The sequence below is a fragment of the Myxocyprinus asiaticus genome, chromosome 29 (genome assembly GCF_019703515.2).
Source record: "Myxocyprinus asiaticus isolate MX2 ecotype Aquarium Trade chromosome 29, UBuf_Myxa_2, whole genome shotgun sequence".
Taxonomy (NCBI): Eukaryota; Metazoa; Chordata; class Actinopteri; order Cypriniformes; family Catostomidae; genus Myxocyprinus; species Myxocyprinus asiaticus.
This window is the reverse complement of record NC_059372.1, coordinates 252,501-271,915: the sequence shown is the minus strand read 5'-3', so window position 1 is coordinate 271,915 and position 19,415 is coordinate 252,501. Positions and strand designations below refer to the sequence as shown.

Sequence of the window (19,415 nt, the reverse complement as noted above, 5' to 3'; positions counted from 1 at the left end):
TCACAACCTAGCAAGGGTGTGCAAAAAGGGATTAACGATCATTTTGGTGGCCTCATGGTGGCACAATCAGCCTTGGCTGGCAAGAAATATTGTAACTGCTGGAGGAGGAACCTTGGCACCTTCCGATGCACAAAGACCTCCAATTGCAAGCAAAGGGGCAGAGTTTTCACCCGGATCTAGCCGTTTGAAATCTATGGGCCTTTCTCCTGAAAGGAATAAAGGTTGGTTTGCTTAAGGTAAGTTTACCTCAAAATGTTATTGAACCCATTCTAAGCGCTAGGGCTTTTTCCACTAGATCCTTTTATGGCACTAAGTGGAATGTGTTTGATTCATGGTGTAACAGATGGAATGTTATTTCAGTGTTCCATTGTGGACATCTTAATTTTGCAAGAAAAGTCTGAGCAAGACAAAACATATTCTACATTGAAAGTTTATTTGTCTGCTATATATGCTATATAGTAGTGTTGACAATAGTACTGGTACTCTGGTACCAAGTTGATTCTAAAATAAAAAAAAGATGTCACGCTACCAGTGTTTGTGCAGTACCGAGCACCAGCTCAATGCAGTACCTGCACGCTGTCAGACAGACACGACTGTTTTCAAATGCTCACACAAATCTGAGTGTGGGCTCTGTTACTCCCGTTACACTGAAATGCACAATTAATAAAATTAAAATCGTGATATGTCCTAGTGTGATTATTAAACCGCAAAAGGCTGCAATCTTAGTCCGTATGAGATGCATGCTTTAAATGAATGTGTGAAGTAGACCAGTCATACACTGGAAAATTCACTGGCATTGACAATCATTCACGTTTTATGAGATGACAGAGCAGAGCACTAAGCCACTATGAAGCGTGCAGCCCATGTAAACTATATATTTACATAACTAAATGTATTTATATTTACATAATTATAATCACAGCATCTGCACTTTAATGATCACACTCGGCCATGTAGCGAACTGTTTATCTGGAGAAGTTAAACTTGTTAAAAACACACGTCAAAATAAAAGCACAATTCAAAATAAAAGCTAGACGCTTAAAATGGAAGAAATTGCAACAGAAATAATTACAACTGAATAGTTAAATATAATATTTGCTGTAGTAATATCAATAATAATGCAATTGAATGGAACGTTGCAATGTATTTCTTCTTTTTATACCTGCTAAAAAATGTTTTTAAGTAATTGTTCTATTTTTACTTATTAAAGGTTTTAAGAATTAATTTGATTAGACACCATTTTGATGATGAAAAAAAAATTGAAAACAATATTTTTGAAAAAAATAAAACAGATTTCAGCAGGGCCCTACTGCTATGCATTTTTTAAATGTTGGTATCGTGACAACACTAGTAAATAGTATAGTCATATTATACGATAATAAAAATGTAGTCTTTATTTTGGTGGAATATTCCAGGAAGAACTTTGAGCTGCACTAAAAATAGTAGCTTCACAAGTCGTATGTGTGTGTGTGTGTATATATATGTGTGTGTGTATGTGTGTGTGTGTGAGAGTGTGTTTGTGTGTATATATGTGTTTGTGTGTGTGTGTGTGTATATGTGTTTGTGTGTGTATATATATGTGTGTGGGTGTATATGTGTTTGTGTGTGTGTGTGTGTGTGTGTGTATATATATGTGTGTGTGTGTGTGTGTGTGTGTGTGTGAGAGAGAGAGTGAGAGTGTGTGTGTGTGTGTGTATATATATATATATATGTGTTTGTGTGTGTGTATATGTGTGTGTGTGTGTGTATGTGTGTGTATATGTGTTTGTGTGTGTGTGTATATGTGTTTGTGTGTGTGTATATGTGTGTGTGTGTGTTTGTGTGTGTGTGTATATGTGTTTGTGTGTGTGTATATGTGTGTGTGTGTGTGTGTGTGTATATGTGTTTATATGTGTTTGTGTGTGTGTATATGTGTGTGTGTGTGTGTGTGTGTGTGTGTATATGTGTTTGTGTGTGTGTGTATATATATATATATATATATATGTTACTGTTACTGGATTTTAAAGTAACGTCTTCTGTTCAAAATTGGTCTTTTTTTCTCTTTCGACTGAAAACCGAATTTTCGGTACAACCCTAATATTTTTCAATGTGTCGTCAACTGAGCGATCCAAAAACACTTTAAACGACAGTACAAACCATTGAAGAGATGTGCATCTATCCCCCATAGCCTCATTGTCATTCCCATCAAAAATGAAAGATGGCGCATAACATCTTTGTTATGATCTTTCGCTGCTACTGAACTTTACAAATTGAACCCAATCTTTACCAAATTTTAAGACTTTCAGAGCAACTCATGCAAAAGCCACTTGATAGATTTAGGCTTTTCACAACCATGTCAGAATTAAAGTGGATGAAAATCATTGTGGCTGTGTCTTATGAATTTTTTCAACAGATTACTGATTCTAAAAAGCAAGTTACTTTCTAAAACTTTTCACAGAATGAATAGAACACAATGAATTCAAAACATGCCTGTTTCATGAGAAATGCAAACAGATGTACATGCTAATGTAATTCATATTTTAAATGTGTTCTGCTTAAAAAATATTATTTTATAATTGTGTCACCCAAATAATGCACTTAAGAGTCAGCAACTGTAATCTGATTACAATAATTTGAAAGATAATGCTGTAATAAAACATCATCATATTAAAACACTGAAGGTCTGACCAGATCTCGGTGTATGAATCCGTGTTCTTCCAGATGTTGCATCCCTTGACTGATGTCGTGACAGATGCTCAGCAGGCCCTGCTCTGTGAAGGTTCCTCTCCTCTGACAGAGGAAATTCAACAGACAGCCGAGCTCCATGAACTCTGTCACCAGGTAAATGGGTCGTTGTTGTGTGCAGACGCCATATAACTGCACCAGGTTACGGTGAGACAGATTCCTGTACGCCACACAATATCACACAGATATTTCATTCACACAGATCAGATTTTGTTGTGTGTGTGTGTGTGTGAGATTGTATTCAGCAGAAATACATCCAATATCAGATTTTCCACATCCGTTTTGAGGCTTTTAAATGTTCTGAATCTGTTCCACATCTGATATCTGACATACATCACTTCTTAAACCATATAATGTTATCATTGTTATGCGTCAGATAGTCCAGGTGTGGTCAGAAATCATCAACAATATTACATTCAAGTAGAGTGAGTTCCAGTAAATAACTGTGTGAATGGAAAGTGAACTGAAACTGGATCAAACAAAGATTTGAGACCAGTATAAATGCAAAGAGAACTTGTGGGTTCTTCTTCACTCACTTCAGTTCTTTTAAAGAGGACTCAAGTGTGAACAGACACACACACACACACTCACACACATACATACACACATACATACACATACACACAGACACACACACAGACACACAGACACACACACAGACACACACACACACACACACTCACACACATACATACACATACACACATACATACACATACACACAGACACACACACAGACACACAGACACACAGACACACACACACACACATACATACACATACACACATACATACACATACACACAGACACACAAACACACAGACACACAGACACACACACAGACACACACACAGACACAGACACACACACAGACACACACACAGACACACAGACAGACACACAGACACACAGACAGACACAGACACACAGACACACACACAGACAGACACACAGACACACAGACACACACGACACGACACACAGACACACACACAGACACACACACAGACACACAGACAGACACACAGACACAGACAGACACACAGACACACACACAGACACACAGACACACACACACAGACACACACACACACACTCATACACATACATACACATACACACATACATACACATACACACAGACACACAGACACAAACACACAGACACACAGACAGACACACACAGACACACACACAGACACACACACACACACACACACTCATACACATACACACATACATACACACACACACAGACACACAGACACACAAACACACAGACACACAGACAGACACACACACAGACACACACACAGACACACTCACACACACACTCATACACATACATACACATACACACATACATACACATACACAGACACACAGACACACAGACACACAAACACACAGACACACAGACAGACACACACAGACACACAAACACACAGACACACACACAGACACACACACAGACACACACACAGACACACACACACAGACACACAAAGTGTTAATATACAGTGTGTGTGTGTGTGTGTGTGTGTGTGTTAGCTACATCATGATCTTGGCTTCCTCCATAAAGTCATCTTCACTCATGGCTCCTTCTCTGATGGTTTTAATGGCGACTTTATGCTGTGCTCTCCATTTGCCCAGTCTGACCACTCCAAACTGCCCGCTGCCCACTTCCTTCATGAACGTCAGCTCACACGGGTTAATCTCCCATTTATCTACAAACAATGTCCAGAAAACATACACACAGATCATTATACCAGCAGACTAGATGTTGATGTGTCACTTCAGATCAGATGTGTGTATCTGTATCTTCATATATGTTCTTCTGATGGTTGGGATCACATCTAGTTTCAACACCTGATATTATATCAAACATGAAAAAGTCTTCTTAACTGATAAAAACAGATGTTAGATCTGTGAAATGAATGAAATGCCCATTACATCTGAGTTGGTATATATTAGCAACAGTTAAAAGTGGCACTGGACACTGGCATTGATGCTCTGACGCGAATCATAGTTTCCACCTGGTATAAAGATGCAACCGATCACATGTGGTCAGGTGAGACACATCACTGTTTACACCTGGTCATTTATATGTGTCTCCTGTGAACACTTGTGTTCTGATTTGGAGGGGAGGGTCTCTGTTTCATGATGACATACATCAGTCACTATGTCTGTAGCACTTTAATATCATGCAGTAACACACTAAGTCAGAAAAGACAAAGAAAGCGCAAAAAAAACGGCCTGCTGTTTCTCCTAGATGCGATTGAAATTTAATCTAAGCACAAACGCAACATGTCAAGCAGAATTATCCATTATTTTACAGTATTACCTGTATTAAAGGAGCTTCAGGTGTTCGTGATTGTCATCTGTGGTGATATCAAACACACTAAAGATCCGTGAAGATCTCCTGATTGTGTGTGTATCTGCTTTTTTCATTTTCAGAACGAACGGTTATTTCCTTTTAAAGTTTCTCGTAAACGGCAAAGTTTAAACTCTTGTTTTAGTGCAGTGGTTGATTGACAGGTGAGGGGTGGAGCTTCACTGCTGCCGGAACGCATACAGGACGGATTAGTGTTTACACCTCAAATGTGATGTGGACACGTGTGTTTTTGACCACATTCATATATGACATTTTGTAAAATGTTAATAAAGCATTATATTGTTACATATTGATTTCTTTTCTTTTCTAAGATGGAAATAAATGCATTTTGACAGGTAAAGAAGTATATACTGTATGGTATCAAATTTCAGAATTTTTAAAATCTACGATTAATTGCGATTATCTTAAAAAGAATTATGTGATTAATAGCAATTAAAAAATGTAATCGACTGACAGCCTTAGTTATTTTATTTAAAAAAAATCAAGAGCACAATGCAAAAAAACCAAAACAAAAAAACAAACGTGATTTTTACCGTAACTGAATCCTGCTGTTTTTGGAGCTTCTCTCATCTGATCACCTACTGGATGACGCAGCCGACACAAAAGACCTATACACACACAACATATATTTATTTATAGATCAACTTGTTAGTGTCTCACCTCAAAGACTGAGAAATTAGAAATAATATGCATGTATGTGTTACCTGCAGCGTTGTGTTTGTGGTATTCTATAAGTTCAGGTATACTGTTGAAGATGTATTTCTCTGCCAGGTAAAAATGTTTTGATGAGTCATGTGTTTCTTTAATCTGGTAATGTTTGATTGTAGGGGATCCGTCCCTGAAAACACACACACACACACACACACACACACACACAAAAACACACACACAACAGATTAAACCTTTTTAAGATTAAACCTTTTTAGATTCTAGAATGTCCTCAACTTGTAAAATTAATCATAAATAATACTTTTTGATTTTATTTGAAGTTTAGTTTAGAAGTTTCGAAGAGAGAAAATGTCTTTAGCGCAGTATAAACACAACAGAAGTCAATGGAATGTGTATGTATGTCTCACCCTGTGTTCTTTGTGTACAGAGATACAGTGTATGTGCCTGTGCTGGACACTCGAACCATAAATCCCCCATCTTTACCCTAAACACACACACACACACACACACACACAGTGTTAAACACAGTGTTACACCCTCAGTGATTGGCATCAACAATCACTGCTGCTTTTGCACACACACACACACACACACACACAGACACACACACCTCTTTTCTGAGTTGCTCCTCAGCTTTGTTGCGGTTGACATTTTTACAGAACCACCTAAAACACATACACACACGTCAACACAAAAACACAAAAGAAGTTTAAGATCTAAACATAAACAAAACGTACAATATTAGAAAATCTCTCTTCTGTGTTTGAATGATTTGACTCACATAAACTTCTCAAGTTTGTCCGACTCCTTTTCTGTCACATAGTTGCTTGGAATGTAGCCCTCCTCTCTACATACACACACAATAATAATAATAAAGATACAGTATATCTGCAACCTGAAGCACATCACATTTTAAACATGACCCAAAGAAATAAACAACAACACAACTGTGATTTTCTCACAGTTGATTCAAAGGTTACAACCTTCATTAAAGGGTCACAACACCCCCCTGTTAGCATAAAAGTAATTCACACGACTCCAGTCAGTCAATGAATGTCTTCTGAAGCAAATCGATACATTCATGATAAAAATAAAATCGATAATTAAAACATTAACTTTTAAAAAGCGCTTCCTGCCAGCAGCTGGCTCAAAGCATGATGTAAGCATTTTAGCGAGTTCAAGCGAGAATTTGGAAGCGGCGCTTATTTACAAGTTCTTCTGTTGTCACGTGAGAGTTCAGCCATTTCAAACAGCATCAGAGCCCTGGATGGAAGCGCCATATTAAAGTTAAAAACTGTTTGTCAATGTGTGTGCTGTGGAGGTCCGGAACAATCCATTGAAGAGAGGTGTGGTGCGAAGCAGAGCCAAGAACTAGTCTCCTGACAAGTGGGCAGAAACCAAGGGCGATCTGATGGGCAAACACCACTTGAGACAATGCAACCAACAAAATGGAACTTCACACTAAACAGGAGAACAATGTTAAGGTACAGCAAACAATAAACAAGCCAACATACAGGCAACACACAAGGAATAAAACAGGGCATGCAATCAGAGGAAGACAGGTGGAGTGTTTGAGAAACCCATTACCATAATCGACGCCTCCCCAGGAGAGATCAGCGTTCCCATGGAAACGCAGATTAAGTTCACCGACTCCGTAGCCCTCCCAGTCCACCAGATACTGGTACCCTCTGCCCCTCATCAATAAGTTTCCTGACAGTGTAAGCCAGAGAGCCCTCAACCAGACACGTGGGGGGGGGGGGGGGGGAGATGGGGTGCAAATTGGAATGAAAAACGGGTTTCATTTTGCGATGGGAAATGGTCAGATGAATTTGGGACCTAGCTTACGTGAGGGGTGGAATGTCCTGGGAGGACAGTAAAACCTTCTGCCCGCACATGTAAGTTGGGGGTTTAGACCGGTGTCTGTCCGCTGACCTCTTAACACGAGTGGCAGTCTGTAACAGGGCTTCTCTGGCAGCTTTCCAGGTGCGTCGACACAAAAAGGCATGAGCGGTAGGAACCTGAGTATCGGGCTCTTGGGCGGGAAACAGGGGTGCTGGTTACCAATGCTACACTAGAAGGTTGACAACCCCGTAGACGACAACTGCAATGAGTTGTGAGCATACTTGACCCAAACTAAACTCTCGCTCCAAGAAGAAGGGTTTTGGGAGGCCATACACCTCAGGGTCTTTTCCAGTTGTTGGCTGGCTTGCTCCGCTTGCCCATTCATCTGGGGATGAAACCCAGAGGACAAACTAACTGTAACCCCCAGCTGTCAACAGAACTCTGCCCAAAAACGTGACACAAACTGGGGGCCTCTGTCAGAAACCATGTCCACCGAGAGGCCATGAATATGGAAGACGTGATTAATGACCGCTACCGCTGTCTCCCTAATTTGGGGAGGAGAATAAAATGAGCCGCCATTGAGAACCGGTCCACTACAGTCAAAACGACTGTGTTGCCATGGTGGGGGGGTGGGGGGAGACCAGTTACAAACTCCATGGCTATGTCTCGAAGGGACTGACAGCGGTTGGAGGAGCCCGGACAGGGGACTACAGGAGCTCTTACTAGTCGCACAAATAGGACAAGCAGCGATGAACTAACGAATGGCCCGCGCAAATGATGGCCACCAAAAATGCTGTCTAATGAGCGTTTGAGTACGAGCAGTCCCTAGGTGGCAAGCGATGTTGGACGAGTGACCCCACTGAAGAACATGTGTTCGAATTGATCACAGAACAAACAGCTTACCCGCAGGGCATGTGACAAGTGATGCGGTGTTACATAGCACGGTGCGGATTTTAGCATCCACCTCCCAGAACACCATGCCCACCACTGGTGTCCGCTGGGGCGGTGGAGGTCTCGATTTTGAAATGTCGAAAATGGGAATCTGGCTTGACATTTTTGGAGCCTGGACGATACGAGAGAGTGAAATCAAAAATAAATATGAAATATAACACCCAGCGAGCCTGCCTAGAGTTAAGACGTTTAGCACTATGGATGTACTCTAGGTTCTTGTGATCAGTCCAAACCACGAAAGGTATCCCCGCACCCTCTAACCAGTGACACCACTCACCCTAGGCCAACCAGACAGCCAGTAATTCCCAGTTCCTTTCCATCTGAGGGAGAGCGCTGAGAGAGAACCACTCCAACACCAACCTCTGACGCATCCACCTCCAACACGAACTGTAACGCAGGGTCAGGGGTAATTAAAATGGGTGCGATGGAAAACTGCTCGAGTTTAGCAAACGCGGACTCTGCCCACGAAGACCAACTAAATTCATTGCGCATGAAGGTAAGAGAGGTGTGGCGAGTTGGCTATAGTTCCTAATTAATCTAACCTAACCCTAACACCAGGAATGGAACCGACTGCGCAAGAAAAATGCACTTCTCTGCCTTGACAAACAGCCGATTCTCTAGCAGTCACTGAAGAACCTGCCTGATGTGCTGCACCATAGTCTTGAATATTCAAGAAGAAGACCATAATATCATCGAGATAAACGAAAACAAAACAATCGACCATGTCTCGAAGCACGTCATTCACAAGTCCCTGGAATATGGCGGGGGCGTTGACCAATCCGAAAGGCATGTCCAAATATTCAAAGTGCCCCCTATGGGCGGTAAATGTCGTCTTCCACTCATCCCCTTTCCTTATATGGACCAGATGGTAAGCCTTCTGTAAGTCCAACTTGGACGCCCCCTGCAAGAGTTCGAAAGCCGAGGATATCAGCGGCAGAGGGTAACAGTTCTTAAACGTGATGTCATTCAGCCCTCAATAATCTATGCAGGATCTAAACATGCCGTCCTTCCTCTCCACGAAGAAGAACCTTATCGCCCGCAGGGGCAGGGAAGAGTGGATGAGACCAGCTGCTAAAGAATCATTTATATACCTGTTCATGGCCTCCCTCTCGGGGGCTGAGAGCGAATACAACCATCCTTGAGGCGGAGAGGTGCCAGGATGCAATTCAATAGCACAGTCGTACAGGAGATGAGGAGGATGGGTCGAGGCACGGGATCGGCTGAATACCGCCCTCAAGTTGTGATACTCCAGTGGAACACCTGAAACATCTGCCGGCTCATCCTGCAACAAAATACAAGACTGGACAGGGGAGACAGCAGAGTTAAGACACTGTGAAGAAAAGAAAGTGCTCCAAGACAAAACATAGATGGTTGCCCAATCAATGTGAGGGTTGTGTCTTACCAACCACGGGTGTCCAAGAAAAACTGGGGTAGCTGGAGATTGTATGAGGAATGACAGCTGTTCATTGTGATTCCCAGAAACCATGGTAACAGGCTTGGTAGAGTGGGTGATGACAGAGAGGGGCGTTCCACTAAGCGTGTGTGCAGTGATAGGTTCGTCCAGTCGGAATCTGGGAAGCTGACATTTTAGGGCTAAGTCAGTGTCGATTAAATTTGCCTCGGCTTCGGAATCCACCAGAGCCAAGTAGCGTTGCAGCTACTACCACTCTGCAAGCAAACTGGAATGAGAGTGCGAAGTCTGAGGGCTTTGTCTAAGGATGTTATGCTTGCCAGTAACCCCCTTGCTACCGACGTACGGGGTCTTTTAACGAATATGCAGCTGAGAGGTGGCCAGACCGGCTGCAAGTGAAACACATGCCCTTAAGGAGCCGACGTTGCCTCCCTTTACATGAAACTGGGAGCCTGCCCACCTGCATGGGTTCAGGAGAAGGATGAGTCTTGACATTTGAAATATTCATGAATGAAACCGTTTACTTATTGTTTTGCATCCAAGAGTTTTTAACTGCCCCATCCTTCAATACGTTTTTTTTTTCAAAGCTTGAATCGTTTTATGACTGGTTCACAAGCAATCCAGAATGATATAAGTCGAAAAAACATGCAGTCCATGCTGAAATACACTGAAGACACATCCACATCCAGGTTCCAGTATCATCATGCACTGAAATGCACATTGCCGGAAATGCATCTAAACGGTCAAAGACATCAATTCAGCGCATATTTTCATGCAGCAACAATTAAAAACAGTACAGATGTGCGAAAGAACGTGTCCATAATGCATTTGTGCTCAAAACAAGAGGCAGCAGCAGAATGAAACCGAATGAAGTCTTCTCTTCAGAGTTGTTACTTGACACAGCGTCTTTTATAAGCCGCCCGAGATATGTGTCAAGCAGTTAAAGACGTCTGTCTGTGCATGTTTAAATACAAAAATAATTTAAAATAGTCCAGAAGGGTCCCTGTAATGGGGGTTAAAATGGGAAAGGAGGAAGCGGGAACCGGTTGAACAGTCAAAGTAATATTTAATGTAAAATTAAAACATGTAGACTAAAACATAAACAAACACAGGGCAGCTGCGTATGTCTCTCTCTCTCTCTCTCTCTCTCTCTCTCTCTCTCTCTCTCTCTCTCTCGAACTGCCGCATCCGGCTGCCTTTATCCCTCTCCTCGGCTGATTATCCCGATTGGGGCCCGGGCATGCATATTCACGGCCCTGCCTGGCCCCGCCCACACCTCATCGAGTCCTCCAACCCCTGGCGGATGGAATGCCCCTTCGCATTCTGGTGGCTGGTAGCGAGTCCCTCCGCCCCTGGCAGCGGCTCCACCGCTCCAGGCGACCGGCAGCGAGCCCCTCCTCCCCTCATGGATGGCGGCCGTTCCTCCAACCCCTCCGCATTCTGGTGACCAGTAGCGAGCCCCTCCACCCCTGGCAGCGGTTCCACCACTCCAGGCAGCCGGCAGCGAGCCCCTCCTCCCCTCATGGACGGCGGCCATTCCTCCATGTCCAGGCGGCCGGCAGCGACTCCTCAATCCCACGGCGGATGGCCGCGGCTACTCCTTTGGGCGGACGGCAGTGGCGAGGATTCCACGACAGCGCATCCCTCCTCCTTCCCGGGTTTCGGCACCAATGTAACAGGGAGGTTAAAATGGGAAAGGAGGCGGCGGGAACCGGCTGAACAGTCAAAGTAATATTTAATGTAAAATTACAGGATAAAGACAAATACATAAACGAACACACGGCAGCTGCGTGTGGCTCTCTCTCTCTCTAACTGCCGCATCTGGCTGCCTTTATCCCTCTCCTCGGCTGATTAGCCCGATTGGGGCCCAGGCATGTGTAGTCATGGCCCGGCCCCGCCCTCCTCCTCGTCACAGTCCCCTTTGGTGTTCAGGAATAGTTAGGCCACAATAGGACTTGTTTGTCCTTCTTTCTCAGTTTATGAATGAAGCAAAAGTAGGCGTTGATTTTTTTTCTGTAGAGGCGGTCACGAATTAATGAGTACTGCTAGTGATGCACGGTAGTCACTAGGAGTACGAACGTAGTGAATGAGGTGATTTTGCAGTTTTGGTTTCAATAAATGCTTTTCTTGCATTGGGGATTAAGTTTTGAGTTCTGAAATTTACAGTATGTTTTTAATAGTAGAAAGACCTCTTATATGTCAAAATATCAAGGAAAATTTGATTCATCATGACATGACCCCTTTAAAGGATTACTCCGTCACTTTTCCCTTATTGTCTTCACACATCAAGAAATGAAAATCATGTTTAATATCATGTTTACTCCAGTATTCTGATAAAAAAAGATTTTATATGACATGGAGCAGGTAGCCTCATGGGGGTTGACATCACATGACCTCAGTAACTGCCCTGTTATTGAACACTTTCACTGAGGGAATAAAGGAACACACATACAGATGACGTGCTCACCCGTGTTTATCTCGCGCTCTGTACCAGTTGACGTCACACTTCTCCAAGATCACGTACTCCTCTCCCGTCTTCAACGTCAGATCATGGAGCTCTTGTCCTTCAAAGTCATACAGCGCAATGACCACTTCCTCTCTAGAGCCCACTTCTTCCTGTTCAGTTTTCTGTGTGGGTGGAAGTGGAGGGGGGGGGCGACGGGTCTGAGGGGTGATGGACCACAGCATACATTAAATCAGCTGAATTGAACATGCAACAATTACAAACAGTGTCTGACAAAAGAAAAACATTAGATTTGAAATGATAAAACAATGTGAAAAATTGTGACACTTATTGTGACGCAGTTGTCAAACTTTAGTGGAAAATAGTTAGCGAGAGCAACACACTGATAACTATCAAAAATTGCATTGAGAAAGCCGGTCAAATTGCTTACAAGCAGAGTGAGATTGGAGTAATGGGGAAAAAAAATCTACTTACACAGATCGGTTTTTGTTTAAACAGTTTATGAGCTTTTCCCTTTTATTTATTTAAGGTGACATTACACATTATTGGGTTATTAAGAATTGTGCATGTGAACGCACTCACTGTGCTGAAAACAACCTTTGGATTCTCGGATAAAAATCACTGCCACACTAGACCTTTAAACGTCATTACAGAAATGTGTGTATCTGGACCGGCTCCAATAATCAGCTGATGTTTGACCATTTTGAGACTATCAGTGTTGGACAACAGAAGTATATCTGGAAAAGCCGGGTGCTGTGTGACACAAAGTGTGTATTAACCACAAATTGCTGCTATTTAATTAAATAAGTATGTACTCCGTATGTGCCTCGTGCTACAATGTGAATTTGTGTTCTGTTTGATGCCATCTGCTACAAACAGAGCGCTCGATGCTCATGACGGTGTTTTCCCTGCATGCAGCCGCTGTTGGCACAACACTGTCTCCACACATTCACAAGTGCTCACAACTGAAGCATGCCACTCATGCAAACTATATATTTATATAATTAAATCACAGCTTTTGTGGTAAAATAATCTCACTCGGACATAACGTGATTTTAATTTGTGTGCTGAATGTTTACGTAATGACATTCATACGTCAGATAATACACATTTTTGGTATCGGAGCATTTTTATGAGTACATGAGCGCAGTACTTGATTCCGATACCACTAACGGTACATCCCTGTATTTTAACACTGAAAAATTTACATCAGCTTTAATCCAAACATTTTGTGCATGCCTAATTTACTGAGACTAGTATGTAACAAATCATATACAGTAAATACATTGCCATCATATCAGCCATTGGTCACACTGCTCACTGGTGTATGTGTGTGTGTGTGTGTGTGTGTGAGTGAGTGTATATGTGTTTGTGTGTGTGAGTGAGTGAGTGAGTGTGTGTGTGTATGGACCAAATGTCCCCACAAAGATAGTAAAACCTGAGGTCATCTACATTGTCGGGACCCGCCAGCGGTCCTCACAAGGGAAATAACATACTAAACGATGTTTTATTGAAAATGTAAAAATGCAGATAGTTTTTTGTGAGTGTTTAGGGGTAGGGTTAGGGTTAGGGGATAGAATCTATAGTTCATACAGTATAAAAATCATTATGTCTATGGAGAGTCCTCATAATGATAGCTGCACCAACATGTGTGTGTGTGTGTGTGTGTGTGTGTATGAGTGTGTGCGTGTTTGAGTGTGTGTGTGTGTGTGAGTGTGTGTGTGTGTGTGTGTGTTTAGGGGTAGGGTTAGGGTTAGAGGATAGAATCTATAGTTCATACAGTATAAAAATCATTATGTCTATGGAGAGTCCTCATAATGATAGCTGCACCAACATGTGTGTGTGTGTGTGTGTGTGTGAGTGTGTGTGTGTGTGTGTGTGTGTGTGTGTGTATGTGTGTGTATATGTGTGAGTATGTGTGTGTGTGTGTGTATGTGTATGTGTGTGTGAGTGAGTGTATGTGTGTTAGTGTGTATGTGTGAGTGTGTGTGTGTGTGATTGTGTGAGTGTGTGAGTGCATGCTCACCAAAGAACCACTGATCATCTGGTCATCTGAAGGTACTGGTGGAAGAGGTTTACGTGAAACTGTCAGAAAAAGAGAACACACACACACACACACACACACACACAAACACAGTTTTACTAAGTTTAAGTGTATGTAAAAGATCATATTCTTTAGACTTCTATTGTTTAGATATGACTTCACCCCTAAAAGAAAACTTTTGCCTTTTTAGAACTTTTAAAAACACCATTTACTTTATTTACCCATTATTTGCATAAATGAGGACGTCCCTAAGTGTCCCCAAAAGTACATTCAGTCCGTGTGCGTGCACACACACACACACACACACACACACACACACACACACACACACTGTGTAAAACACTTCCAGTCAGTGTGTGTTTCTTACCATTTCCAAATAAGTTGTACCCCTCACAGCCCAGGGCGAGTTTATCCACCTGCCCGCAGCACAACCACTCGCCCTCGTGCCAGAACTGAGGGTGAAACTTTGCCGCTATCATAACGTTATTCTTAATCTCTGGTGGATAAAACAGAAAAATACAGTCCTTTAATAATTTACCAGTGAATAAAACATCAAATGAATGATATTTAAAAACCGTGTCATACAATTATCAATCCTCACATGAAACTCAACATAACTGATTCAACAGAGTTTGATGTTAGCATGTTGCTAAGCTAACAAACGCAATACTCCAATAAGCACAAAAATACATTGCACACACACATATGGATTACAATAGTCCATTTATTTAGATTAGCTATTTTTCATGAATATATTTAGCACTGAATGAATTCTTAGTCGGGGTGTCCCGAAGATTATTTATACAGCACATTTAATTAGAAAAACTTAAATATATAAACAAATGCAAAATATAAATCTTATTTAAAAATAATTAAATAAATATGTAGTCTGTATGTGTGTCGCACTACAAAGTGAATTAGCGCTCTGCTCACGGTCATCTGCTACAAACAGCACACGTGATTCTCATGATGGTGTTTTCCATATAGATATCTATGGTTTTCTGTGTATGAGCAGCCGACATCACACATTCACTTTTTTTATTTTCTCCCCTTTTTCTTCCCAATGCGCTCTAAGTCCTTGTGGTGGTGTAGTGACTCACGGAGGACAAATCTCAGTTGCCTCCGCGTCTGAGACCGGTAATCAACGCATCTTATCACGTGGCTTGTTGAGTGCGTTACCGTGGAGACAGAGCGTTTGGAGGCTTCACGCTATTCTCCGCGGCATCCATGCACAACTCACCATGTGCCCCACCGAGAGCGAGAAGCACATTATAGTGACCACGAGGTGGTTACCCCATGTGACTCTACCCTCCCTAGCAACTGGGCCAATTTGGTTGCTTAGGAGACCTGGCTGGAGTCACTCAGCACACCCTGGATTCAAACTCACGACTCCAGTTGTGATAGTCAGTGTCAATACTCACTGAGATACTCAGACCCCCTAAATTAAGATGTTCTTAACCTTATATTACAGTCTAATTTATTCATATCTAATTTATGGCAATATTGTTTGGGCAAGCACTTACCCTTCCAGTTTGCAGATATTGCTCAATACGGAAAAGGCATTTATAAAGCTAGCAACTTTTTCAAGTAGTTTCGCACCATCTGCTCAGTTGTTTAAAAAACGTAATATCTTGACCACACACAATATTAATATAATTCAGTCATGCATTTTAATATGTAAATTTACAGCTCAAATAAGCTGCCCACATAAATGCACAAATATATTCATACAATACCAGAATTCCAATGTCCTTCATGCTCCCTTGTATCATACTACACAGTGTTAATCTTCCATTAAATACAGAGGTTCATTACTTTGGAATACATATTTCCACACTGCTAAAATGTCAACATCCCTAAATAAGTCCAAACACAGACTGAGGATCACGCTGATCAGAATCAGAATCAGAATGAGCTTTATTGCCAAGTATGCTTACACATACAAGGAATTTGTCTTGGTGACAGGAGCTTCCAGTGTTCAACCATACAAAAACAATACAAAAACAGCAGCAAGACATAGATAATAATACAAAATAAAAACTAATTATACACATACATACATACACACATACACATGGGTAGTGCAAGTCTAATACAATCTGTTATGTACAGTGCAAATATATTGCACATAGTTATTGCTCAATGGGGCAATTTAACTGTGCATGAGATGGATAGCCTGAGGGGAAAAAACTGTTCCGGTGCTCGGAGCTCTGAAGCGTCGGCCAGAAGGCAACCATTCAAAAAGGTAGTGGACAGGGTGAGTGGGGTCCAGAGTGATTTTTCCAGCCTTTTTCCTCACTCTGGAAGTGTATAGTTCTTGAAGGGGTGGCAGGGGGCAATCAATAATCCTCTCAGCAGTCCGAACTGTCCTTTGTAGTCTTCTGATGTCTGATTTCGTAGCTGAACCAAACCAGACAGTTACTAGAAGTGCAGAGGACAGACTCAATGACTGCTGAGTAGAACTGTATCAGCAGCGCCTGTGGCAGGTTGAATTTCCTCAGCTGGCGAAGGAAGTACAACCTCTGCTGGGCCTTTTTCACAATGGAGTCAATGTGGGTCTCCCACTTCAGGTCCTGAGAGATGGTAGTGCCCAGGAACCTGAATGACTCCACTGCTGCCACAGTGCTGTTTAGAATGGTGTGGGGGGTCAGTGTTGGGGTGTTCCTCCTAAAGTCCACAGTCATTTCCACCGTTTTGAGCGTGTTCAGCTCCAGGTTGTTTTGACTGCACCAGACAGTCAGCTGTTCAACCTCCCTTCTGTATGCAGACTCATCGTCATCTCGGATGAGGCCAATGACAGTGGTGTCATCTGCAAACTTCAGGAGCTTGACAGAGGGGTCCTTGGCGATGCAGTCATTGGTGTAGAGGAGAAGAGTAGTGGGGAGAGCACACATCCCTGGGGGGCACCAGTGCTGATTGTACAGGTGCTGGAAGCGTGTTTCCCCTGTCTCACAAGCTGCTGCCTGTCTGTCAGAAAGCTGGTAATCCACTGACAGATAGACATGGAAACAGAGAGTTGGTGTAATTTATTCTGGAGTATAGCTGGGATGATGGTGTTGAAAGCCGAACTGAAGTCCACAAAAAGTATCCTTGCATATGTCCCTTCTCTGTCCAGATGTTGCAGGATATGATGCAATCCCATGTTGACTGCTTCATCCACAGACCTGTTTGCTCGATAAGCAAATTGAAGGGGATCTAGAAAGGGTCCAGTGATGTTCTTCAGGTGGGCCAACACCAGTCTCTCAATTGATTTCATGACCACAGACGTCAGGGTGACAGGTCTGTAGTCATTAAGTCCTGTGATTTTTGGTTTATTTGGGACAGGAATAATGATTGAGTGTTTGAAGCAGCATGGGACTTCACACTGCTCCAGTGATCTATTGAAGATCTGTGTGAAGATGGGGGCCAGCTGGTTAGCACAGGATTGAAGACACACTGGTGAAACACCATTTGGGCCCTGTGCTTTCCTTGTCTTTTGTTTCAGAAAGACGCGGCTCACACATCATCTTCACAGATCTTAAGTGCAGGTTGAGTAGCAGGAGGAGGGAGGAGGGGGGTTCAAGGAGGTGTTGGTGTTTGTGTGAAGTGAAGGTCAAAGTGGGTGTGGGGTGTGAGATTGGGCCTTTCAAATCTGCAGTAGAACACATTCAGGTCGTCAGCCAGTTGTTGGTCCACCACAGGGTTGGGGGCAGGAGTCCTGTAATTTGTGAGTTGTTTCATGCCACTCCTCACTGATGCAGGGTCGTTAGCTGAAAATTTGTTTTTCAGCTTCTCAGAGTATCTTCTTTTAGCCACTCTGATTTCCCTGTTCAGTATGTTCCTGGCCTGATTGTACAAGACTTTATCCCCACTTCTGTAAGCATCCTCTTTGGCCTGACGAAGCTGCATGAGCTCTGCTGTAAACCATGGTTTGTCATTGTTAAATGTTAAATAAGTCCTAGTAGGAATGCACATATCCTCACAGAAACTGATATATGATGTAACAGTATCTGTGAGCTCGTCCAGGTCTGTGTCTGCAGCCTCAGAAACACTCCAATCAGTGCAGTCAAAGCAGGCTTGTAGTTCCAGCTCTGCTTCATTGGTCCATCTTTACAGTCTTTACTACAGGCTTAGCAGATTTTAGTTTCTGCCTGTAGGTTGGAAGAAGATGAACCAGACAGTGATCAGAGAGTCTCAAAACTGCTCTAGGGACAGAGCGATATGCATCCTTTATTGTTGTGTAGCAATGATCCAGTATATTTCTGTCTCTGGTGGGGCATGTAATGTGCTGTCTGTATTTGGGCAGTTCACGTGTGAGGTTTGCTTTGTTAAAATCCCCAAGAATAATAATAAGTGAGTCCAGGTATTGTTGTTCTATGTCTGTGATTTGATCTGTCAGCTGTTGCAGCGCTGTGTTCACACTTGTGTTTGGCGTGATATACACACTCACCAGAATAAATGAGGAAAACTCCCGCAGCGAGTAGAAAGGCTTATAGTTAATAAAGAGCGCTTCCGAATTAGGACAGCACATCTTCTTTAACGTTGTTACATCTGTACACCAACTTTCATTGATATAAAAGCATGTTCCACCGCCTCTCGTTTTCCTCGTTACCTCCGCGATGTGATCCGCTCTGAACAGCTGAAAGCCCGGCAGATGTAACACGCTGTCCGGAATGGCTTCACTCAGCCAGGTTTCTGTGAAGCACAAGGCAGCAGAGGTTGAAAAGTCCTTGTTTGTGCGGGTGAGGAGATGTAGTTCATCTGTTCTGTTAGGAAGAGAGCGGAGATTCACTAAGTGAATACTCTGCAGTGCTGTTCAAAATCCGTGCCGACGGAGTTTGACCAGCACACCGGCTCGTCTTCCTCGCCTGCGTCTCTTGAACAGCAGAGCCGCGCCTCCAACTAAAATGTCCAGAAAAACTGGATATTCGAAAA

General features: G+C 42.6%; 1 protein-coding gene across 1 annotated transcript in view; it reads right to left on the bottom strand.

Moving 5' to 3' along the window:
- The window catches only part of LOC127419828 (tyrosine-protein kinase Tec-like), a 28,177-nt gene that overhangs the window by 6,429 nt on the left and 2,333 nt on the right, over positions 1-19,415 (bottom strand). Inside the window, exons 5-14 of the mRNA XM_051661594.1 lie at positions 14,869-14,997; positions 14,484-14,542; positions 12,461-12,657; positions 6,571-6,636; positions 6,400-6,454; positions 6,197-6,273; positions 5,825-5,958; positions 5,654-5,728; positions 4,281-4,452; positions 2,668-2,884 (exon numbers count right to left, since the gene is read on the bottom strand). Coding sequence (XP_051517554.1) covers positions 2,668-2,884; positions 4,281-4,452; positions 5,654-5,728; positions 5,825-5,958; positions 6,197-6,273; positions 6,400-6,454; positions 6,571-6,636; positions 12,461-12,657; positions 14,484-14,542; positions 14,869-14,997 — 1,181 coding nt within the window. The remainder of the gene's footprint in view (positions 1-2,667; positions 2,885-4,280; positions 4,453-5,653; positions 5,729-5,824; positions 5,959-6,196; positions 6,274-6,399; positions 6,455-6,570; positions 6,637-12,460; positions 12,658-14,483; positions 14,543-14,868; positions 14,998-19,415) is intronic.